This window comes from Schistocerca piceifrons, chromosome 2 (assembly GCF_021461385.2).
Source record: "Schistocerca piceifrons isolate TAMUIC-IGC-003096 chromosome 2, iqSchPice1.1, whole genome shotgun sequence".
NCBI lineage: Eukaryota > Metazoa > Arthropoda > Insecta > Orthoptera > Acrididae > Schistocerca > Schistocerca piceifrons.
This window is the reverse complement of record NC_060139.1, coordinates 464,454,438-464,479,480: the sequence shown is the minus strand read 5'-3', so window position 1 is coordinate 464,479,480 and position 25,043 is coordinate 464,454,438. Positions and strand designations below refer to the sequence as shown.

General features: G+C 43.2%; 1 protein-coding gene across 1 annotated transcript in view; it reads left to right on the top strand.

The window, feature by feature from the left end:
- LOC124775486 (sialin-like) overlaps positions 1–25,043 on the top strand; it is a 140,869-nt gene that overhangs the window by 89,457 nt on the left and 26,369 nt on the right. The window contains exon 9 of the mRNA XM_047250319.1: positions 18,574–18,802. Within this exon, the coding sequence (XP_047106275.1) occupies positions 18,574–18,802 (229 nt within the window). The remainder of the gene's footprint in view (positions 1–18,573; positions 18,803–25,043) is intronic.

Here is a 25,043-nt window from a genome sequence, read left to right as displayed (position 1 = left end):
ACGATATGGCTAAATTTGGACGAGCTGCTGTATGTTTGACCACCCGCTGCTCGTGTTGGCTGCCTCGATCTGCACAGACGGGAATATAAGCTACAAAATGAAATGGAATTCAACTATTTAATCAGGTGGCGTTACACATTGGTATTATAATTTACATCCATTATGTACTGAAGACAATTTCAGTTGCTGCGTCGGGGGTAAGAGCGAATAAGTTCTCACAGTGGAGGACTGAAGTGGTGAAACCGACTTTGCGACACCACCTACCGTATTTTACAGACTATAGGACGCTGCGGACTATAAGAGGCACCTTGATTTTTAAGCTGATTTTTTAAATAACATTTTTATATTAGATTTCAAAGCCAGACTAAAAAATTCTTAGTTTATGAAAAATCGAACTGACCTTTAAAATCCCCGAAAATCGTCATCTGTAACTATCTTCTTCTTCTTCTTCGTTCATGTATAAGATGGTCTTCACTGCCATCGAGAGCGTCACTTATGCCGCACATCTTGAAAAGTTTAACAATAATGTCTTCTCTCACTCTACACCACGACTGTTACATCAACTGAGACACTTTTCGTTTTACCTTCGGCGTGAATTCATGTTGAGTTTCAGCCATCATTCACTTGTTCCATTCCTCTCTCATATACACTTTAAATGGTTTATTTATCATGACATCGAGAGGTTGCATTTGTGAAGTAAGTCATCCCGGAATAACTGAAAGCTCAGTATTTTCCTGTCTCAGTTTCTCTTTCACAGAATTTTTCAAACGACTAGTAAACTGACCTAGCACAAGAAGAGAACTCTTCTTCAATAAATCACCTTTCCTTTTCTCGCACTCTCTGTTAATCCCTAATTTCATACCACCATCGTCCAGCCAAACCTTGTCATGTACGTGAAGCAACAACAACTGGCGGTATTTCAGAAGGTTTTGGCATCGTTTTGCCCTTGAAAATGATCACTGGATTAGGTTTAGTACCGTCAGTACGACATGAAAGGACAACGGTGTAGTGCATTTTTTGGTGCCCACTTGCTTTCATAGTTACAGTTTTAGCAACTTCCATGGTAACAGTTCTGTTGCTCGGCACATCATATCTCAGAGGAGTTTCGTCCACATTTGCTATTTGGCTTAGTTTCGCAGTGGTTCTCTTTCGATGTTGAATAATAAAGCTATGGAAAGGCAATCTTTTCTCTTCATGCTCTTTTTACCAACGTTAGGGCTGTCTTTTAGGAAAAGAGCAGGGCGGAGCAGGACCCGCAACCCACATTACACGCATCGGTACATTGCTGCTACCAGTTGAATCCAGTGTTGCCAGATAGAGGCAGGTTTCCCGTGGCATCGAATATATGGCCATTCTTACCACTGGCGGTAACTTCAAATCAAGCACTGGACATTTTTATATTAATTTAGAGTAGAAGACACACCTGAATTTTGGAGGCAACTTTTCTGCTAGGCCCGTCTTTCCGAAAATTTACGAAAAATAATTTTTTGAGGTACAGTATATCTTCGAAAATATAGTTAACTGCATAATTGGTAGTAACGTTGTCTCCCTGTACACGGTAGTAACGTTACGGAACAATTTGAAGGCATCGCCAGTAGGAGAGGAGAGGGACCAACCGTAGTCAAACGTGGACGCAGCCACCCATGCGCGGACACTTGTGCTCATTCATTATGTACCGACTACGTACTGCGGCGAAACTACCAGAAAAATACATTCGTTGAACAACGTCCTTTCAAACATAGGAGATACGTTCAATGACTAAAAGGTACAAATATCAACTAAGTTCTCGACAGGAGAAAGTTATGAGAACAAGCAGGCCTTTCAATAATTAATTTTGTCTATTTATTTTCCTTTACACGTGAAAATAAAAATAACTCAGTCTTTGGAATGTCCTAGTAGGTCAATGTCTGTGCTGACATGCATCGCCGGCCGGGGTGGCCGAGCGGTTCTAGGCACTACAGTCTGGAACCGCGCGACCCCTACGGTCGCAGGTTCGAATGCTGCCTCGGGCTGGATGTGTGTGATGTTCTTAGGTTAGTTAGGTTTAAGTAGTTCTACGTTCTAGGGGACTGATGACCTTAGAAGTTAAGTCCCATAGTGCTCAGAGCGATTTGAACCATTTGACATGAATCAAAAAACATGAACCGTACATAAAACACCTTGATAACATTTGTTTATATTTTACAGTTCACCCTCAACCACTGTTTTCGTTGTTTACAGTCGCTGTTAGCAACGAATACAAAATACTAAACTGACGATTGTGGGTGAAGTACGTAAGAGAAATATGTGCTAACACGGTATTTTAGGTATATATTTTTGAGATCAGCGGTTTAGTATTACATCATATTGATGTAACTGTTAAGGTTTAGTCAGCATATTGTAAAATAGTGCACAAGCGGAAAAATTTCCTTTGATTTCATTCTTTCCATCGACACAGCTTATTCGTTATGTTCTCTAAGATACTAAATGATATACTAAACTGGAGATCTCAAAAGCAACTACATAGAGTCCACGACAGCATATTCGTCTCTTGCACATACAATCACCATTTTCTGTCTGGTAGTTAGGCGCCCTAACTAGCGTGCAACGCGTGCCGTTAAACATCACACATTGAAATTTTGCACAAGACCAAAGAAGTTTCACTTCAAAAAGTCCCAAAGCTCTAGGATCGTAAACGGGAAGCCGTGGGTTCATTTACAGTGGCGTACTAATTTTGTTAAAGAATATTAATCGAAATGAACGTGTGGTTTACTTTTATACATATAATTTGGTTTTGAATATAATTACTTTTTTAATTTCATTTCGAATCCGTACTCACGTCATTTTAATCACCGTATGGAGCTTTTTATTTTGCTGTAATTTTTTCGTCCTTTCATTCTTTTTTTCGTTTTAAATCTTTGCTTATGTCATTATAATTACTGTATTTTTATTAATCTGCAGTAACATTTAAATTTTTAGAAATTACCGTTTTATCTACTAAACATAGCAGGCCAAACATCATATTTACAGTTTGCGAAAGTTTTAGTAAGGCCTACCAAGACAGGTACGCAGGTAGCGGAGTAGTAGTACATAAATTTCCGCAGGATGCTGAGAGGAGGAGGCAGTTGCAACAGGCCTGACAACATACGTTTCGTGACGATGATCTGCCATAGTACAAATGTCACACAGTAGTTACAAACTGTCGTGAAAATTCATTATAAAGACGCTCACGTTCGAATGCGATAATTATTTGTAGTAATGAGTACGGAATTAAATTGATCGCGTCTAGATTTCAGTTACGCAAAGACTGGCAGCAGTGAGAATGACACGACGTCTATCGAATTCTACTGACATCTACCAACGGAACTAGGGCGGCTAGGCTCATTAAAAGTTTTACATTTTGTATAGCCCTATTAGCTAGGCATTGGTACCGAAATGACACAGACATTTTCTGGACGCTCATCGTCATACAAACACTTAAAACCTGTATTCTTTTCACTTAATCAGAAAATACTCTACCTTAATGCATTCCCTTTTTTTCACAAATTCACTTTATTAAATTTGTGTAAAGTAATGAAGTCAGTGCAATGATTAAAATGAGATATTCCAGGATAGGAAATTAAATTTACGAAAATAGTTATATTTAAAACAAAGTTAACTCATCACTCTGATAAGGATTTTTTAAAAAGTTACTGAACTGTAAATCTGAGCATGTCACCTTTAGCTTACGAGCCTAAAGCTTTAGCCATTATGCTACTGAGTAAACTCACGTCATTTTCAAAGATTTTGTGTCGTACGAGAAATTATTTTTTCACATTTTCACAAAGAATGGTCCATCAGAGTGGACAGCACATGTTGTGAAGCCTTGGTACCCACTCCTATACCACAGCATGGGTGGTTTGGAAAAGATCAATCCCACCTCTAATGTCTGAATAGCAGATACTGTAAATGTTTACTATATTCGGAAGTAAAATGAACTATGACGATAACATTTTATTAGCATATCAGACATCTATAACTGATACCTACATTGCTATATACGTTGCACATAGAATCTACTTCGCTTTCTTTAACGTAGTAACGTATAAACAAAACAAATAAACTAACCTTATTCTTCGACGCTACTCGTTTTCCTGTCGGAAAATTTCGCAATCATTAGGTAAGATTAGGAGTCAAATGAAAACCTTAAATATTTTTTTAAATATTATTTATTGTGCAGAAGTGGTACAAAGCTGTATCACTTTTCAACATAATCTTCCTCACGCTCAATGCAAGTCCTCCAGCGCTTACAAAGTGCATAAATTCCTCTAGAAGAAAATTCTTTTGGTAGTCCGCGCAACCACTCATGCATCGCGTGGAGTACCTCTTCATCAGAACTGAACTTCTTTCCTCCCATTGCGTCTTTGAGTGGTCCAAACATATGGAAATCACTTGGGGGAAGGTCTGGTGAGTACGATGGATGAGGAAGTTACTCAAAACGCAGTTCTCTGATTGTTGCAAATGTTGTACGCGCAGTGTGGGGCCTTGCATTGTCAGCAATCCACGTCGCTTTGATTTGATTGCAGGCCGCAGATGATTTTTTAGGAGATCTGTGTATGATACACTGGTGACAGTGGTCCCTCTAGGCATGTAATACTCCAAAATGACGCCTTTTTCGTCCCAAAAGAGAGTCAGCATAACCTTCCCTGCTGATGGTTCTGTTCGAAATTCTTTGGTTTTTGTGATGAGGAATGGCGCCATTCCTTGCTCGCTCTCTTCGTTTCCGGTTGATGGAAGCCATCACCTTCTCTTTCAAAGCGCCGAAGAAGTTCTTCACAAGCGTCAACACGTCGTTCTCTGATTTCAATAGTCAGCTGCAGTGGCACCCATCTTGCAGACACTTTGTGAAACTGGAGCACATCATGCACAATGTGGTGTGCTGCCGCATGACTAATCTGTAAACATGCTGCAATATCATTCAGTGTCACTCGGCGGTTTTCCTTCACTATGGCTTCAACTGTTGCCATGTTCTGTGGAGTCACAACTCGTTGTGCCTGACCTGGACGAGGAGCATCTTCCACTGAAGTCACACCATTTGCGAACTTCCTTCCCCATTCGTAGACTTGCTGCTGTGACAAACATGCATCACCGTACTGAAACTTCATTCGTCGATAAATTTCAATAGGTTTCACATCTTCACTACGCAAAAACCGAATAAAAGAACGCTGTTCTTCCCTGGTGCAAGTCGCAAGTGGGGCGGCCATCTTTATACTGATACTGAGACGGTATGCGTGCATCTGCACTATGCTGCCACCTACAGGCCATTCTGCACGCTGTTCGTAGCACGCTTACCAACTTACAGGATAACGGCGCGATATTTGGACTTGTTATTACAAATTTAAGGTTTTATTTGACTCACCCTCGTATATATCGGTCTTTTAATATGTTGTGTTGTATACGGTTAGTCCACAGCGAGCGGCAAAGAAACAATTACAGAAAAGAAACGCTGGAATTGCGAAACTACAACACATCAACGACAACAGTCCAAGAACAACAAAGCAGCCTTCACTCCAGACCAACGTATCGAAACTACTGTGCAAAAGGTAAATATAGCGTCGAAATAATGAACGATTGTAATAGCAGACTTACAAGAATAATATTATATCTGTTAATTACTTTCTACTTACAATTAACAGCTTTTCTGATTGAATGGGTTATTACGACTTCGGACGGCACTATAGAATTCTCCACTAAGTTATGCCTTTTTAGTTTTTTGACACACAGGTGCGGGGCCCACTAGTGAGACGGGCCCGTAACATTTGCTAACTGCTGCTATACGGCTAATCCGGCACTGGTTTTAACCATTTTCGTTTCTGCCAGTCATCGTAAAGACGCTGCTAACCTCGCCATTGAGCTCCTATAAATAAATAAACACACACACATGCATATAGAGACGCGCGCGCGAGCGCTGAGTTTCCAGGTCTCAAGAATATACTCAGGTTTACTCTCCCGTTGAATTTTTATACATGGTTTTTTTTTATTTAATCGGTTAAACGTTTTGAGCGCTTCCTTACGCTAAGTGACGCAAGCCCGTTTCTGAGTTTCGATCAAACCGAATGGAATCCACCAGGTCAAGTTTGAAGTTAATCGTTGATGCAAAATCGAATGTACTGCAGTCTCTGACAGGCCTAGGGATACCTGTAGCCTGTATATTGTGGCAAGGCACATGCCTATCATTTTCAATCAGCGGCCAGCTGGAGCGGATATCTCGGCGGCGGCATAGCGGCAGTAGCGGCCACGGTAACGCGGGCTATCGGCGGCGACTTCGAGTGCATCAGCACCGACACTTCGGGCAGCAGCAGCCAGCATGACCGGTAAGTTAAGTACAGGGTGATCAAAAAGTCAGTATAAATTTGAAAACTGAATAAATCACGAAATAATATAGATAGAGAGGTACAAATTGACACACATGCTTGGAATGACATGGGGTTTTATTAGAACCAAAAAAATACAAAAGTTCAAAAAATGTCCGACAGATGGCCCTTCATTTGATCAGAATAGCAATAATTAGCATAACGAAGTAAGACAAAGCAAATATGTTCTTTACAGGAACAAAATCAGAATCACGCATTTCCTCGAAGGCCCGATAACGGTAGATGCGGTAAATCCAACCCATACCGTGACTTTCTCGTCGTGCAATGGAGTTTCCACGACAGTTCTAGGATTTTCGGTAGCCCAAATTCTGCAGTTGTGGGCGTTGACAGACCCTCGGAGAGTGAAATGAGCTTCGTCGGTCCACAGCACGTTACTCAACCAATCGTCATCTTCCGCCATCTTTTGAAACGCCTACACCACAAATGCCCTCCGCTTCACTGAATCGCCAGGTAACAACAGTTCATGATGCCGATGGATTTTGTACGGATAGCATCGGAGGGTAAGCTTAAGTGCCAACCAAACAGTAGTGTATGGAATGCGGGTGCGACGTGCGACTGCACGAGCGCTGACTTCCCCGTGCACAGACGAACCCGCTACAGTCTCCATTTCTTCCTGAACCGTCTCAGCAGCATTACGCCTTGTGCTCGGTCAGCCACTACGAGGTCTATCGTCTAAACAACCCGTGGCTTCGAACTTCGAAATCATTCTCGCCACAGCTGCATTTGTCAACGGAGCGTTACCCGTTCGAATCCCCTTCCTATGGCGATAGGATTGTAACGCGGAACTAGCGCATTCCCCATTGTGATAATACAGCTTCACTAAATGCGCCTTTTCAGGTAACGTCAACATGCTGCGACTGCTGGCGCATCTGACTCTCTCTCTGATTACCGCTCCTTTTATACACGATTGTCATGCGCAGTCACTGAAGTTTTGCTGTCCAGCGCCACCTGTTGGACATTTTGTGAACTTTGTTCTTTTCTTGGTTCTAATAAAACCCCATGTCATTCCAAGCATGTGTGTCAATTTTTACCTCTCTATCTACATTATTCCGTGGTTTATTAAGTTTTCAAATTTATACTGACTTTTTGATCACCCGGTACTTGCGTCGACAGTGTTAATATGTGTGAACCTGCAGAGTCGTCCTCAGTGATGGAGCTTCCAATGATTAAGCAATCGCCCAGAGCGCGTTGTTCAGATAATGTGAGTTGGTCAGTTAGTCCTAAATCCGGACGTGGTAGTGTTGATAGAGATGACATTAGTGGAGCAGATGGTTCGAAATCAGAGAATGGATACGTAATTGCGAATGAGTCAATGGCATTGTTAAAGACAAATCTGACAAACTTGAACTCTAAAATGGGGGTACTGGGTACAGAGACAGGTCCAATAAAAACAGAGATAAGTTCAGTAGAGACTAATGTAGCAGAAACAGTAAAATCTGAAGTGAAGGAAATTAAATCACACATATAATGGATGACAACTGTCTAATTCAGCAGTTACTCAATAAAAAATGTGCAGGGTAAAGATATCGATATTGATGAGGCAATTTCAAAATTAGCAGCCGAAACAGAACGAAGAAATTGTAAGCTACATGTTAGGCACCTGTCACTAATGAGGCCTTCGATTACTTGTTCTGCTCACTTAATAATCAGTTAAACTGTTATTTTTTGCGTTTTATCTATTCGTTTTCATACATAAAAAACTGTTTGCGAAGTTTATCTTATGCTTTTGTGTGGTTGGGAATGTCTACACCGGGTACCAAATTACAAACTACTGAGCCCATGTGATCGTTCCATTTCATACAGAATCCCTACAAACTGTTCCGCCTAGCTGTTTGTATGAGTCGACCGATCCCAGCAGCGACTAACTGATATTCTTGTCATACGTCATCATGTTCTTTTCATTTTGTGAAATGCTAAACTTTACATTTATAAACATTTAAAACGAGTTTCCAGCCTTCGCACTTCTTTGAAATCTTTTCAAGATCTGACTGAATATATGTGCAACATTTTAGAGACAGTACTTCATTAAAGATATCTGCGTCAACAGCGAAAATTCTGACGTTACTATTAATATTGTCTGGAAATCATTTACATGCAACACACTTCCCTGCAGCACATCTGAAGTTACTTCAGCATCTGTCGATGGCCCTCTATCCAAGATAGTATGCTGTGTCCCACTCACCAAGAAATCCTCCTTCCAGTCACAACTGTCGCTTGACACCTTGTGTAATCATAGTTCCGATAATAAACGTATGTGTGATGCTGAGTCAAATGCCTTTAGTAAGCCACGTAACACTACACGTACCAGACTGCCTTTATATACCCGGCATGGTAGATCAGCGTGTTCGCTCAGTGTGTTAGCTGCCCTCTGTAATGAAATAACTGAGTGAATGGATCAATTTCAATGGGTGTCATAGGATGTCCGCTCCGAACAAATGCAACGAACAATAGCAAACAAAATGAGATTTTTTTAAAGAAAAAAGTGTTTAGCGTTCGAGTTGAGTAAGACGAACGTGTATGAGATTATAGTTTGACTCCTGGTAGAACCTTCATTTTTGTGGTACAAGCGTAAATTCTGTGATATTCCAAAAATTTGTACCTTCATAATTCTTTATTGCTGCATTAGCAACGTCTCACCGCTACGCAGGTTAACTGCCAAATGGGGCCTGCCTCTGTGTCTGCAGCTCGAAGCATCGAGGTGCAAAGTAGTTCCGGGTACCTTACCAAATTTCATGTATAAGGGATTTCACAAATCACGACTGGCATACGTTTTCAGGAAAGCTCTATGCTTTTCTTCATTTATTTGTCGGTAGTTATAAATGCGTTTGTTGCAATAATTAATTTTAATTAAAACAGTAAGTAGTCAAATAACATGAAACTCACTAAAACTTCACACAAATACAAGTGGTTTTCTATAATTATGTTACGTCTCAAGCGCCCACCTGCTCAGATAAGTGGTAACGTGTTTGCCTACCACGTAGCGGGCCCCGGTGCGATTCCCGCCGGGTTGGGGATTTCTTCCGCTCGTGGACTGGGCGTTGTGCTGTCCTCATCATCATACTGTCATCAGCAACGCGCAGGTCGCCCATTGTGGCTTCACCTGAAGTAAAACTTGCTACCCGGCGGCCGAGCTTCCCGGGACGGTGTCTCCAGGCCAACAGTGCCACACGACCGTTTCATAAATTCATATGATGAGTGACGAAAACAGTATAAATTAAAAATCAAGTTTCGAGCAGAAGTCGAACCGTCGCGTCATTGATGTTTGTATTACGAAGCACCAATGCTAACCACTTTTTTTTAATTACGAAGACTCTACCCCCTTTTTTTTATGGAAAATGGATCAGGTCGTGGGGCGGCGGAGGCAAGGTGGGCAGGGGTCGCAACCAGAGGCCTGGCCACAATGTCTCCTCCCTCCTATTCCTGGGGATGTGGTACAAGGGATGCAATGGTTTAATTGTTTTTCTATTTTATTTTATTAATTAATTTGTTTTTTTAAGCACTAAGCCACTGAAACTTATAAGTGCACTCGTTGCGTCGAATTGGGGACACACATAACTGAAAACATATTTACAGGTGCAGCAAAGGGCAAAAAGAAAGAGAACAACGTGTGAGGGTAAGGAAGCCATTAAATAAAACCTATGAGTGGAATCCGTACCACCATTAACCGGTACATCTTGCGCCGGTTGGGAAATAAAAGCTGTGAAGAACCTTTCGCACTGGGGACTTTTAAGAGGAAAAGGGAAACTACTGCTACACAGTGAGGGGTCACGACGAAACAATCCGTCTGCTGTATCATCCAGGTATGATTTCTCGTAGTGACCAAAGTAGATCCCACGTTGTACCATGTAGTGTTCTATAATTGTCTTGTAATTTTAGCTTCTCTTACCCGCGATGATCCAGTTGCGCGGAGGGTCGTGGAATGCACTCCACAAGTAACTGGAAAAATATTGTCGATACTTTGGATTACGGTGGATCTTGCAATGCCGTCCCTACAAAGTTCCAAAAGTCTAAAGTGTCCTTAGTGCCGCCTTGAAACAAATAATGCGCTGCATGTCCACGAAGCCACGTCACGGCATTAGTTTTCATGCATGGATAATACGTCTCATCCGGGAATAATACAGACTTGGGTTCGATATGATTCGGCCTCACCCTAAGGAAGTACGCTGACATTTGCTTCACTAAGTGCCACACTGCTATAGACTCACCACAGCTAAGACGGTGTTCATCGTTGTCTTGAACGCCACAGCTCGTACATATGGGTGAGTCCACCATATGGATCGCATGTAGCCTTGATCTGGTCACCTGTTTACCGTTGACAGTAATATACCACATCGCCGTGACGGCAGCGTCCAGTGTTACGTGGTGAATCGTTCTCCACATTATTCGCCAGTTGACGTTCGGGTGCTTCCTCTCCACGATGTTATCCGGTCTTCCACGTTGCAGCACACGATGAACTGTCCTTGCCGTCCCCAGTCGAGTCACTGGTAAGGCAAGTCGAACGTAACTGAATTCGAGGTAAAGGACACCGATGTAGAAGAGCGAGGAGGGGACGTGGTGTATCGGCACAGGTGGCGAGAGGCAGGGCGGCACCAGATCTTCTAACAACAAACTCGTCAGACTGTCCGGACGGCGGTGCCACAAATAGGGCGACCGCCCTGTCATGAAAGGCCAAGTCCTCCCCGATCCGGGAGAAGGGTGAGAGCCTCATATTTGATCTTGAAAAGCGTTTCTGAACTCACGAATGACCTAAAAGCCGCCAGTATACGGCGAGCTAACATCACCGGTATCGGTAATATCTGGACGATGTGCGGAATGCGTGACGCTAAATGTATGTTGGCATACTGGGTCCGTTGGACGATGTCCAGTGCTCGTAGGCGGTTGATGGCTATCCCAGTCCGAACATTTCGTAAAAAGACGTCGAAAGATGTGAGCTGCGGTTCGTCGTACATCGTTCGTGAAATCGATGCCGAGGCATTTCAAAGTATCTCTGAGCTGCAAGGGGGTGACGCTGTCCTCAGGCAGTCCCACCCCGATGTTCATCGCCACTGATTTTGCGACGTTGATACGACTACCAGTGGCAATGCTATATGAAGCTACCCAACTCAGAGCGCTGGCGGTGTCGTCGCCATTGCAGATGACAATCACCAGGTCGTCAGCGTATATTTTACAACGGAAAGTGTGGCCTCGTAACGTCATACCCGTTAGCCGGTTGGTGAAGGCTGCAAAGGAGTAGTTCCATGGCCACAGCGTAAAGTGAAGAGATCAGGGGGCAGCCTTGGCGTATCGATCGAGACATGGTGAGGGGCTGCGTAGGTCGACCGTTGACGATCACCTTGGATGTCGCGCCACAGAGAAGTCGACAGTGACAAATGGCTGTGGGTGTCGCATATGTTGGAGGACCACTCCCAAATAGTCGTGGTCCACGCGATCGAAAGCTTGACTAAAATCGATTGCCGCCAGCGCACCCTTCATACGACATGCCCTCGCCAGTGACATCAAGTCACGATATTCAGCGAGTGCTGTTTGAATGTTATTGTCTCCTTCTAACGACGTTTAATCGGGTGAGATAACGTGTTGTAAGGTCTGCTGCATCCGCGCCGCCAACAGCCGAGAAATGATCTTCAAGTCGCAATTCAATAGTGTCAGTGTGCGGTAGTCCTGCATCCGTGAGCCAACGGACGGTTTGTGAATAGGAATTATCATCCCCTCTACAAGGGCCGTTGGGCGCGGCACATCCGAGGATAGTAGTTCGCGACAGATGTCTGTCCATCGGGTGGCTAATAAATATTGAAAAGTCCGGTAAAATTCCAAGGGGTGGCCATCAGGACTCGGAGACTTGCTTCCAGCTCCTTTTCTAATGGTGCCGATCACTTTTTCTTCCGTAATTTCTTCCATCAGGGCCTCTTCCATTGCCGGGGTGACAGTACCGTAAATGGTCTGAGAGACGTCGTCCAGTGCTGTCGGATCAGGTGTCTGGGCTGAATAGAGCTGGGAATCATGATCGTAGAACGCTGTGCTTATGTCTTGTTGCGTGGTAAGGCGACGACCGTCCTCCGTGTCGATGAAGCGTATCAGCGCTCTTTGGCGTCGTTTAGGTTCACGAAGTACGTGGAATATACACGGGCGTTCGCTCGCTATCCTATGCTGCCTCCTCGAGCGGATGACTACCCCCTCTAGGTGGCGTCGCATATTAGCGATGACCTGAGCCTTAGCACGGTGCACCACCGTTTGTCGTTCCGGAGACGGCGCCATAGCATCGCAGGCTCGCAGTACCCTGAATAAAAATCGAGTGTATGTCGACGCCCAGCAGCGTGGTCGTGACCGTAGGTAATCAACATTCGCCTCAGTGCCGGTTTGGCGCAGTCCAACCACCAGCGGATCTTCGTTGGATATGCACGAAGGCGATTTTCACACAAATGTCAGGTATCCTCAACGGCTAGGCAGCAATCGGGGTACGACAGGTGAGCGACGTTTAATTTCCACAGGCTGCAGCTTCTCCACACTTGTTGTCGCCGTAGGGTGACGGCACAAATGTAGCCTGAGTGGTCCGAGAAAGCTGCAGGCCACAGTTCCGCAACCTGTGTCCCAGCAGCAAGAGAGTTTGAGACATACACCCGGTCGATGCGACTGGAAGAGGGGGGCGACGTTTTCCGCAAAGAGTCGTGAACGTTCGCGGCGTTTGTCCGTTCCTGAGGGTGCGCTGATTTTGATATGACGGACACCCAGTACTGTGAGTGCCGTTCCTCTCGCCCCAGGCAGAAAGAGGATATCGTCTGCCACTATCCCTTCCCGAAGAAGTACAGCGACGCTGCTGTCTGTGAGGGAAGCTGGAGAGACGCATGTGTCATAACCGTACACGCCTGGGGAGTCGTCGTGTACACCTGCTGGAGTAGGGCTATGTCAATGGAAGCAGAATTCAACATATCCTGGAGCAAGGATAACTTAGCGCGCATCTGTCTAGTGTTGACGTTTATAGTTGCAACACGGCAAGTTTGAGGTCTATCCATAGCACTCGTGTTGGCCGTCAATACCCTCGTAAGAGGTGTGTGCACGTGACGTCAGGCTGTCTCATCGCTGTCACTGATGGTGGAAAAAGATCAACAATGGCGGGGTGAAATCCCCCGCGTGTCGTCCAATACCATAGGCAAGGAGCTTTCCTCACCGTCGTCCGCCCAATCGCCATGAAATACCATCGGCTATTGGTAGCTGTTGGTGGCTGCTGGGGTACTCGGCACTACTGGCTGGTAATCGGCAGCGGCTGTCTGCGTGTAATCCTGCTGTTCTGTGGGGTCGGAGTGACTGAAACCGTCAGCATGGTGATCTGTTGGACGTGATGTTACTGCGGCCTCTGTACCGCCAGTACCGTCGTCGGATTGTCCACAGTCCATGTCAGACGTTCGCTGCAAGCACTCGTCCGATGGAACACGCCACCGTCCCTTGTGTTTCCGCGGGCAACGCTGTTTACTGACTTATGTTTCAGCATCCGAATGTGGGTGGATCTCTTCAGATGCTCCAGTGTCTGGAATAATAGCCGCTGTCGGCACAATCCGTGGGTCATTGTCCATCCTGGCATCCATGCTTTCTTGCAAGGTCGGTCGGTGATTATCTTCAGCTGGGGGCGCCGTTGTAGAGGCCGGATCCGGTACTGCAAAATCCATCATGGTCTCGCTATCGGGGACGGCTATCGGACGAATGTGGTCAGCATCGGAAAGGGTTGCTGCCCGTGCAACCTCGGCATAATTGAGAGAAAGGGTCGTAACCGTAGATAGAGGCATAGATTCACTTGTCGCGATTTGAGTAAGCCGTCGTCGGAGACAATCAGATTGGACGTGCCCTTTTTGGCCACAACCGGAGCAAGTGCGTGGCTGACCGTCGTACATAGCGATCGCTCTACATCCGCCGATGACAAGATAGGATGGTACATGTTTGGTCAGTTCAATTTTGATCTGTCGTACCCCGCTGAGAACCGGGTACGTTGTAACGGTGGTCCATTTTTTGGCCATATGGCTGACCACTCTACCGTAAAGCTGGAAAGCCGCGATGACCACGTCTGGTGGTACTTCGAACGGGAGTTCGAACACTCGTATCGTACAGAGGCCAAGCCCCACGTGATCGATAGAGACTGCCCCAATATGGCCATCAGGATGTTTGAATGTAAGATCGTTCGCATGTGCGGGCACGATTCTGTTGCACACCTAGTCACTTACTAACTTGACGTAGACAACACTGCTCATGAAGGAGACATGGATACCCATTATATCCTGCGGATCAATTTTAACGTCGTCACGTGTAAAAGATTCCACTTCAAAAGCTCGCGGCCGTGCATGATCGGGTTGAAAACTGATATTGATGGTGGTTTGTCTGTACGGACGTGCCATATTGCGTCGGTAGTGATGGACTCTAAACTAGCGGCGATGAAGTAGTAAACAACTACGGGCACTCGCGACCGTGCGGACGTGACGTAAACAGGACGTCCTCACCGCGGCGCTGCACCACTCAAGCACCATGAATTGTAACATCCAGCACATAAGAGACGCATGAAACTTCTCTTGCGATTTTTTCGGAATTGCCAGAGTAGTGCACCTCACTACTTGCACATTATGTTGTTTTAATGGCCTACTGAAGGTGTACAGCCGGCCGAGGTGGCCGAGCGGTTTTTGCCGGCACGGTAACTCAGCGTGTTCGGTCAGAGGGTTAGCTGCCCTCTGTAACAAAAATAGCCGGCACGGTAGCTCAGCGTGCTCGGTCAGAAGGCTGCGTGTTCTCTGTAATAAAAAAAAAATGAGTCAATGAATCAACGACCAACTTGAACGAATGTCTTGTGACGTCCGCCCAGACCAAACGCAGCGAACTATATCGAACAAAAAAAAAAAAAAACAAAAAAATAAGAAGCGGTTCTAGGCGCTACAGTCTGGAACCGTGCGACCGCTACGGTCGCAGGTTCGAATCCTGCCTCGGGCATAGATGTGTGTGATATCTTTAGATTAGCTAGGTTTAAGTAGTTCTAAGTTCTAGCGGACTGATGACCTCAGAAGTTAAGTCCCATAGTGCTCAGAGCTATTTGAACCATTTTGAAGGTGTACAAAATTTGAAGCAAACCTGTGATCCCAACGTCGTGGCCTCCCCCTGTAAGAGTCTACAATAAATGGATGTCGAGAATATTCCTCTTGTAGAAGAATGGGACATGTCTTCTCATCCGTCAACTGGTTGAAAGGATGTACTGTTTATCGTGGTTAAAAGAGGGACTAATTCAGCAGCAAATTGGGCATAGAATCTGACAGCGGCAATTTCGCCAGGCTCTGGAGCTTTGCAACCTGTTTCAGTGAGCTTTGCAACGGTGCGAGGATTAAGTTGGGGCATTTATCCTTGGTTTTCCTTCGTAAAGGGACATTTGAAAATAGTGTTAAGCATTAATGCTTTTGCCTTGTCGTCATAAATTTCAGTCCCTGTCTCGTCCATGAGTGTGTGGACACTAAATTTGATGCCACTAGCAGTCTTCACACAGGACCCGAATTACTTCGGGTTTTATGAGAGCTCTTTCAATACTACTTTGCCACGACAGGTGCTGAAGACTTTATGCATGGCCATTTTGACAACAAACGGGTTTCATTTAGGGTCTCTGTCTCTCTCTCTCTCCATCTACCTGTTTATCTATAGCGGCATGCTTTGTTTTATACCTATTACGGTGTAACGTCATGTCTTCGGAAGATTGTGTGCAGTGGCTGTATGCCTTGGTGGATTCCTTCTATCATGAACTGTTCTACTAAGTACGTACTGTATCTATCCAGCACACGGTCATCTATTCTTTCAAACTTGAGCCGTAGTTCCTCTATATACTCCTGTCCTGAGATAAAAGTTTCAAGTTCCTAATTGAGAAATGACACTACTGCCTTTTTATTTGCTTTACTGAACATTTATTTCTTTTTAGTTGCTCTTTATAGTTTGGTAATCACTGTTGCTGCAAATGCCTCATGGTGACTGATACCAGTATCACTGTGGACACACCGAGCGAGGTACCGCAATTGTTAGCACACTGGACTCGCATCGGTGGGACGACCGTTCAAACCCACATCTGGTAATCCTGATTTAGGTTCTTCGTGATCTCACTGAATCGGTTCAGTCAAAGGGGAGGGTTCCCTTTGACGGGGCACAGCCGACTTCCTTCCCCATTCTTCCCTAAGCCGATGAGACCGATGACCTCGCTGTTTGGTCTCCTCCCCCAAATCAACCAACCAAGCATCTATGTGGACGTCCTCAAAGAAGCCATGTTCATTGGTTGCCATTAGATAGAATATATTCCAGCCATGAGTGGAGTTCCTAGATTCTGTTCTTGGTAATTTTTAGTGAACGCAATTAATAACGTTTCGCCGTATGTTTTGTCATGCAGACTAGGAAATTAAGAAGATAATACTGAAATCCTTAGGGAAGATTAACTTTATCTGTGCCTGGAGGACTGAACAAAGCGCAGTATCAAGTACGGAAGAAACAGTGTCTTCGGAACTTTCTTAATTTACTTATATTAACTTCTATGTCGAAAAACTTCCGAAACTCCGAGATCAAAAAAATGGTTCAAATGGCTCTGAGCACTATGGGACTTAACATCTGTGGTCATCAGTCCCCTAGAACTTAGAACTACTTAAACCTAACTAACCTAAAGACATCACACACATCCATGCCCTAAGCAGGGTCGAACCTGCGACCGTAGCGGTCACGCGGTTCCAGACTGAAGCGCCTTTAACCGCACGGCCACATCGGCCGGCGCAACTCCCACATCCACCGCCTTTTGAAATTTTACAAACAGAGACCAGACGGCGATCCTCATATATGTGGGTTTCTATTGTTTTAAAGTTCGGTATTTGTTACCGTATTAAAAAATTCTCTTTCTTTCAGCAAGAACGCAGACAGGGATTTGGGATCACTAAGACTTCGCAGAAGATAATTTGAGAATTGGTGTTCTGACAAGTTACTCATGACTGTCAAACCCACTTTTTCAACGTCGACTTTCACATTTCGCTACATTACATCATCGGCCTTAGATAGACCACATGGGAAAAGGTTCTGAGACACGGAAAAAGATCAAAAAATGTTTCAAATGGCTCTGAGCACTATGCAACTTAACTTCTAAGGTCATCAGTCCCCTAGAACTTAGAACTACTTAAACCTAACTAACCTAAGGACATCACACACATCCATGCCCGAGGCAGGACTCGAACCTGCGACCGTAGCGGTCGCGCGTTTCCAGACTGTAGCGCCTAGAACCGCTCGGCCACCACGGCCGGCAAAAGATCAAAGATGCACCCTTTATTTACCGATAAGTACAATATAATGAAAAAAACTTAACATGGCGAAATATTATGATATTAAAGTCTTAATATTAATTACGAAATAATTCTAATAGTGTTTAAAAAGATACTCTTTATTGTATTAGAAGCATTTACGCAACAGAAAGTTCCTTAATTCGATCTTAAATTCCATTAATTAACTACTAGACGTTTAGTACGCTCTGGCAGTATGTACCAGTGTATGTGACTCCTTTCTGTATTATTGTTAACCCCTTGAAGCTTTGTTGAGGGCGGTGTTCGGTGTTATGTTCTGTTATGTTCATGCTTTTCACTCTTTTTTTTTTTTTTTTTTTTTTTTTTTTTTTGAAAGAGAAATCTTGCTATAATGAATAAAGGTGTATTGTGAAGTAGTTCTCTGAAGAAATGTTTGCAAAATTTTTTGGGCTACCATCGGATGGACTTATTTAAACGTGCTTCAGTATCTGAAAATGGTACACCTGTAAGTAGAGTCACCAAAAACGACTCTAGAACTCATTACTGCCAGGAAACACGCCGAATAAATTAGATTCTTCATTTTTAGATCATATATACTGCAAATACTGCTGAACTATGGGGCTTTATTAAATCTAAAGAGGGAATTTGCCAAGTAAGGTTGCGATCTATCTGAGGCCCTCTACTTTTTCTGTCACATTATACGGTTATTGTACGCTGTTTTTATATCTTGAAGACGCGGCGGATGGCGATCCGCGCTTGCGATTGTTCTATTTGAGAACGACTCTTCCCCGCCGTGAACGGCCTGTAAAACACGAGACCGCTGTCCGCCAGAAGCGAAGCGGACTTCGTGCAGCTGACCGTAAGAAAACGGCAGCGTGTGCCACTCTGGCTTTATTGTTTTGCAGTCCCAGTTGCGTCATTTCAAAACTTCAGAGCGCAAAAGCAACAGTGGTTACTGGGGTGTCGCAAGTATGGCACTCGCTGCAACAGTAATGTGGGGCGCTGACTGGCGCGTCGTCAGCAGCGGCGGCGCTCAAAGAGCCATCTGGCCCGGTGCGGTCAGAAAGCACTCCTGCAGTAGACGTTCGCACAACGCCACCACCACCTGCGCCTGCTTCTGCCGCATCCTCTCACGTAAGTAACGCTGCGTGTAGGTCTGATAGCTTTCGGACCGCTGGTTCACTTGGTACAGAAATCCGACGGGTCGGGGCTGTTTATCAAGTTAGTTGTAGGGAAAGTGCCGTAAATTGACCACTTTAAGGGAAACTGAATTTTCCCGAAACGATGATATCATAGAAACTAGCCGCTTACACATTTTGAACCTATTTATTATGAAACACCAAGTATTTTAAAGTGAAAATGAAAATAATATTTATGAGCTACATATAATTTTCTGAAGGCTTACATAGCGACCATTTCGACCATTTTTCCTTACCTATTGGGGTAATGTGACCAGTTCCATCGCAAGAGGATCACAAGTTTCTTTGACATATTTTTCAGGTGTCTTCATACCTTAGCATCTGCAAAAATATCAAGCGGCTGCAACGGACAGTTTTCAATCGCGTTTTTTATTAGACCAAATACAACAGAACAGTGATGGTTTTAAATAATATAAATTAATTACAAATCATCAGAAAGGGGTAGAATGACGAGATGATAGTTTCGTATATGAAAAAGTTTAGAAGTCAATCACATCTATAGTGCTCCTTGCGATGTACGGAAGTATCTGAGTCTTATTGGGGTAAATACCTGAGTCACTTTTTCCATCGAATGCAGTCTCGGTTTTTTTTTCTTTTTTTTCTGGTGCTTCGTCACGTAGACATTCACATTACAACTCTACAAGACCCTGAACGATATAAAAGTCATCGAGTAAAACTGATTTCTGGCGTTCCACAAGCTAGTGTTGTAGGCCCTTTGTTGTTCCTTATCTGCATAAACGATTTAGGAGACAATCTGAGTAGCCGTTTTAGGTTGTTTCAGATGCTGCTGCCGTTTATCGCCTAGTAAAGTCATCTGAACATCAAAACCAACTGGCCGAGCGGTTCTAGGCGCTACAGTCTGGAACAGCGCGACCGCTACGGTCGCAGGTTCGAATCCTGCCTCGGGCACGGATGTGTGTGATGTCCTTAGGTTAGTTAGGTTTAAGTAGTTCTAAGTTCTAGGGGACTGATGACCCCAGAAGTTAAGTCCCATAGTGCTCAGAGCCATTTGAACCATTTTCAAAACCAACTGCAAAACGATTTGGACAACAATCTGTATGGTGGGAAAATTGGCAGTTGAGCCCAAAAATGAAAAGTGTGAAGTAATCCACACGGGCGCTAAAAGGAATCTGTTAAGCTTCGGTTACACGATAAATCAATCAAATCTAAAGGCCATAAATTCAGCTAAACACCTAGAAATTACAATTACGAACAACTTAAAATGGAAAGAACACATAAAATATGTGGCAAACCAAAGACTGTGTTTTACTGGCAAAACGCTTAGAAAATGCAACAGATCTACTAAAGAGACTGCCTACACTAAGCTTGTATGTCCTCTTTGGAGTACTGCTGTGCGGTGTGGAATCCTTACCAGAAAGGATTGACGGAGTACACCGAGAAAGTTCAAAGAAGGGCGGAAAGTTTTGTATTATAGAGAAATAGGGAAGAGAGTGTCACGGACACGATACAGGATTTGGGGTGGAAATCATTAAAACAAAGGCGTTCTTCGTTGCGGCGGGGTCTTCTCACGAAATTACAATTACCAATTTTCTCCTCCGAATGCCAAAATATTTTGTTGGCGCCGGCCTACTCAGGAAGAAACTATCATCAAAATAAAGTAAGGGAAATCAGAGCTCGAACTGATAGGTATAAATGTTAGTTTGTTTCCAGAGTGGAATAATAGAGAATTAGTGTGAAGGTGATTCGATGAACCCTCTGCCAGGCACTTCAGAGTGATTTGCAGAATAGCCATGTAGGTGGAGATGTGGAGTTGTGCTACGAGCTTTTGTATTTTTCCCGATTCGATTCAATACTCTCTCCTTAGTTATTCGGTAACCCTTCGTAGCATAACATTTCAAAATCTTCTGTTCTGTTCTTGTCTGAACTGCTTGTCATCCATGTTTCATGGATACACTCCCCCCAAATATTTTCGGGAAACAGTTCCTACACTTAATTTTGTATTCGATGTTAACAATTTTTTTCTTTTTTATAAACGTTTTCTTGCTGTTGCCAGACAGCATTTTATATCCTCTCTGCCTCAGCCATCGTTATTTTTTCTTGCCGAAATAACGAAACTGGTGTACTACTTGGGCTGTCTCATTGTCTAATCTGATTCTATCAGCAAAATCTGATTTAATTCTACGACTTCCATTACACTTGCTCCTTTTGTTGATACTTACTTTATAAACTCTTTTCAAGACACTATTCGTTTCGTTCAACTGCTCTTCAAAGCCAATTGCCATCCCTGACAATGTCATCGGCAAACTGCAAGATTTTATTTCTTCTCCCTAAATTTTAATTGACTCCCAAATTTCTCCTTGGTTTCCTTCACAGCTCGTTCACTGCACAGATTGAATACAATGCGGATAGGCTACAATCGTGTCTCACTCCCTTCTCAACTAATGATTCACCTTATATGTTCTTCGATTCTTATATGTGCAATCCGATTTTTTTATAAGTTGTAGATAACCTTTCGCTCCCTGTAATTTATTCCTGATAAATGTGTGTAAGCTCGTCAACATCGTCAAAAGCTTTCCCTAAATCTATAAATGTAATTGACGTAGTTTTGCCATTCTTTACCGCATCTTAAAGATAATCTGTAGAATCAGTATTGCCTAGCGTTTTCTGACATTTCTCCGGAACAGAAATGGATCTTCCCCAAGGTCGGCCACTGTAAATAATTCGTGTTAGTATTTTGCAACCATGACTTACTAAATTGATGGTTCGTTCAGCTCCATCCTTCTCTGAAATAGGAATTATTAGTCGTCTTGAGTTGCGGGGGTATTTCACCGGTACTCGTACGATATATCTTGCATACAAGTTGGAATAGAGCTGTCATGACTAGCGTCTCAATAACCTTCAGGGAATGTCCTCTACTCCAGGGACTTGTTTTGACTTAGGCCTTTCACAGCTCTGTCAAATTCTTCTTCTATCTCGGTCGCAGGTTCGAATCCTGCCTCGGGCATAGATGTGTGTGATGTCCTTAGATTAGTTAGGTTTCAGTAGTTCTAAGTTCTAGGGGACTGATGACCTCAGATGTTACGTCCCATAGTGCTCAGAGCCATTTGAACCATTTCATCTGACAGGTTCCACAGTTTTAAGACTACGAACAGCAGGCCTATAATGAACTTTTATCCCAAGAAGTTTTTTTCAAAATTATCGGTAGATGACGCTCAGACAGAAGAAAAGGATAATAATGACTTTGTTTTGTGCAATGTGAATTGAAGAAAGTACGGTATTTTGTCAGGTGTTAGGATTCAACTAAAGGAACAGTGATATAGGACCTGTATTTCGAAACGCATTTCGGAAACAGTTACAAATCACTGGTTTTGTTAGTGGTGAAGTGTGTCAAGCAGTGTCATTACGCTTCATCATGAACGAATGCATTTCGTTATCCATCATCAGTTACTCTTTATCCATTTATTATCAACGGAATGAATTTCCTCGAAAGCAAAATTTTTCCTTAACCAATAGAATGAGTTTTCGAAAGTGATTCCTCGTCAACCGGAACTGTTTGTTCCGGCTGCGTCCAGCTTATGGCCTGAATGCTGTTGTGCTGGACCGGTTTCCTACAGAGTTTGCATTTTAGAATTCTTGAGGCGGAGAAAAACGGCAAAGCAAAATCCAACTCATAAAAGTGCACAGTTCGTCGATTTGACATACGTCTGTTAACATAAGAGCAACTGACGACGAAAATTAAATATCACGAGTCTTGCATAGCTTAGCCTGAAGATCTTTACTCTGCGACAGAGGCGAATCCAGTTCCTGTGTGTGTGTGGAGGGGGGGGGGGGGGGGGGGTGGGTTAGTATTTACTTGTGTGCTATGGGGCTACAGCATCCTCCACCTCCTCCCGAGAACTAAACCTGTATCGAGAGAGAGAGAGAGAGACTTTGGAACATAGCTTTCAGAATAACCAGCCTCTAAAATCATCTCCCTATTGTAATTGGTAGATTAAGAAAACGTCTTCGTTTACTCTAGAGAATTTGGAGACTGTACAAAATTTTACCGATTTCAGGTGTTCCTCAACGCCACTAACACATCTTTTCAGTAGTATGAGGAATAAACAGAGAGAATTATCCTGAGTCTTACTTTGTGAAGGAACATTTGATAACGAAGTTAAGCATTTCTACTTTTACTTTTATATCCTCAACTTCAGTTCTCGTCTCATCCGTGAGTGATTGGACGGTAAGTTTGGTACCAATAACAGGCTTCACATGAGGCCACAGTTTCTGTGCGTTTGGTGAAAGATCTTTCGACAATATAGCAAGTGGTAATATACAAATTCGCTTTTACCGAGAGAGACGATGTTCAAAATACATCATGCAGAAAAAGGATGAAGGGAGATTAACAAGAGCATACCAACGATCTGAGGGAGGGGGAAAGGAAACCTCTTAATTTATTTGTGAATGACAAAGTAGCTTTGAGATTTCATATCAAATTTTCCTGGGTACACTACCTAATAGTCGGTACCCATTACATTCTTCAAACTGATACTAAATTGATATATCTGCCCGAGTGGTGGGCAGTATTTGAGTTCGGTTTGTGTATATCTTTTCTTTCTATTTTATAGTTTTGAACCCAGCCCTTTAATGCACTCATAAATTACGATACACAACGTAAAAAGATGGGGAAGGTAGTCCAAAGTGGATAAAAAAGGATAATACAATATTAAAAAGAGCAAATAATGAAGCAGAAAATCTCTTACGTGAAGACACTGAAGCAACGGAAGAGTGGAAAGAAACCATAGGAGATGAAATTAGCTACATCGAGGCCAGTATGTAGGATACTGGGTGCTGCCAGCGAAAACAGTGATCGTTCCATTTCAAAAGTTTTATCTAACATATTATTACATTGGCGTGTCTAGTTGTAAACCATTAGAATAAGCAGCCACTAACAATGTACAGTAGGTACATCCAACATCCTTTTACTGAGCATGCTGTGCAGATATCTGCCTTACTATTGGATCCAACTGGATGTTTTCACCCAGCAGCAGTGCTTACAGCTCTAGATATGGGAACTGTCTCACCATTTCGTTCTTCTCTTATCTTTTCCAGTTGTATCGTATTCTGCCTCTTTTATGTTTACATGCAGAAGATCTAAAGGAAAATGGGTCCCAGAATGTACTTCATTAATACAACCAGGTTATTTCGTGAGTTACTGACTCTCTGTAGAATGACTTCCCAGACACTACTGATGCTAGGATGCAGACTAAGTGGGAATTGATTGTCCTCAATTTTCTTGACTCCCTGAAGCATGGATATGATTAGTAGCCAGAACATAAAATCCTCATTTTATATGCAGGCAAATTTCCCTAAGGTTTAGAGGCAAAGCAGAATAAAACTGTGATAACAAATCAAAAGTTATGGGGCAGGGAAAAAATAAAAATATGGCAGTGAAAAACATACGATGCAGCTATCAAGAAAGTGGAAATATGTTAATTGAAAGATAAATCTGAAATAAGAAAGATTAAACATGCAGTGGTGTAACAGAAACTGAAATGAACAAGTGTAAAAACGTATACGAGTAGGATAGAAGTATAAACAGGGATAAGAACAACATATAACACAAAAGAAGTACTCATAAGTAGGAGAGAATGAGGTGATAAACTGACAGAAAACAGAAGTGTGGGTGGAAAACAAAAACTGTAAAAAGAGAATGGACGTGTAAGTGTAGGAGAGAATGAGGTGATAAACTGACAGAAAACAGAAGTGTGGGTGGAAAACAAAAACTTTAAAAAGAGAATGGACGTGTAAGTAGAAGTAATTCAAACTTTATATATACAGTGCTGTTTTTCTGGGGAACGCTGGGGGATGAGTACCTCTAAACTTTTTATCGACAAAGTAATTTTTTTAAGATGTCGAGAACTTGGAAGAGTGCCAAAGATTTATTTCACAGACGTAAACTTTTTATTTCATTTTTTCGTGTTGGTAATTGCAATGCAAACGATATCAGTGCAATTTTTGGTGGGAAAAGCGATGCCATTGACTGTTTCAAGCATTTCGAAGCTGCGGCCGATACAATTTTTTTTTGTAGTTCGACATGTTGATGACGTCATGGCTAAAAGCAGACGGGTGGTATCCCATGCTTCAGTTATAAGTAGTTTTCGCTGCATTATATCCAATGTCGGAGTATCCTCAAACTTTTAACGTGAAGTAGGTGTGTAGAATTCTAATGA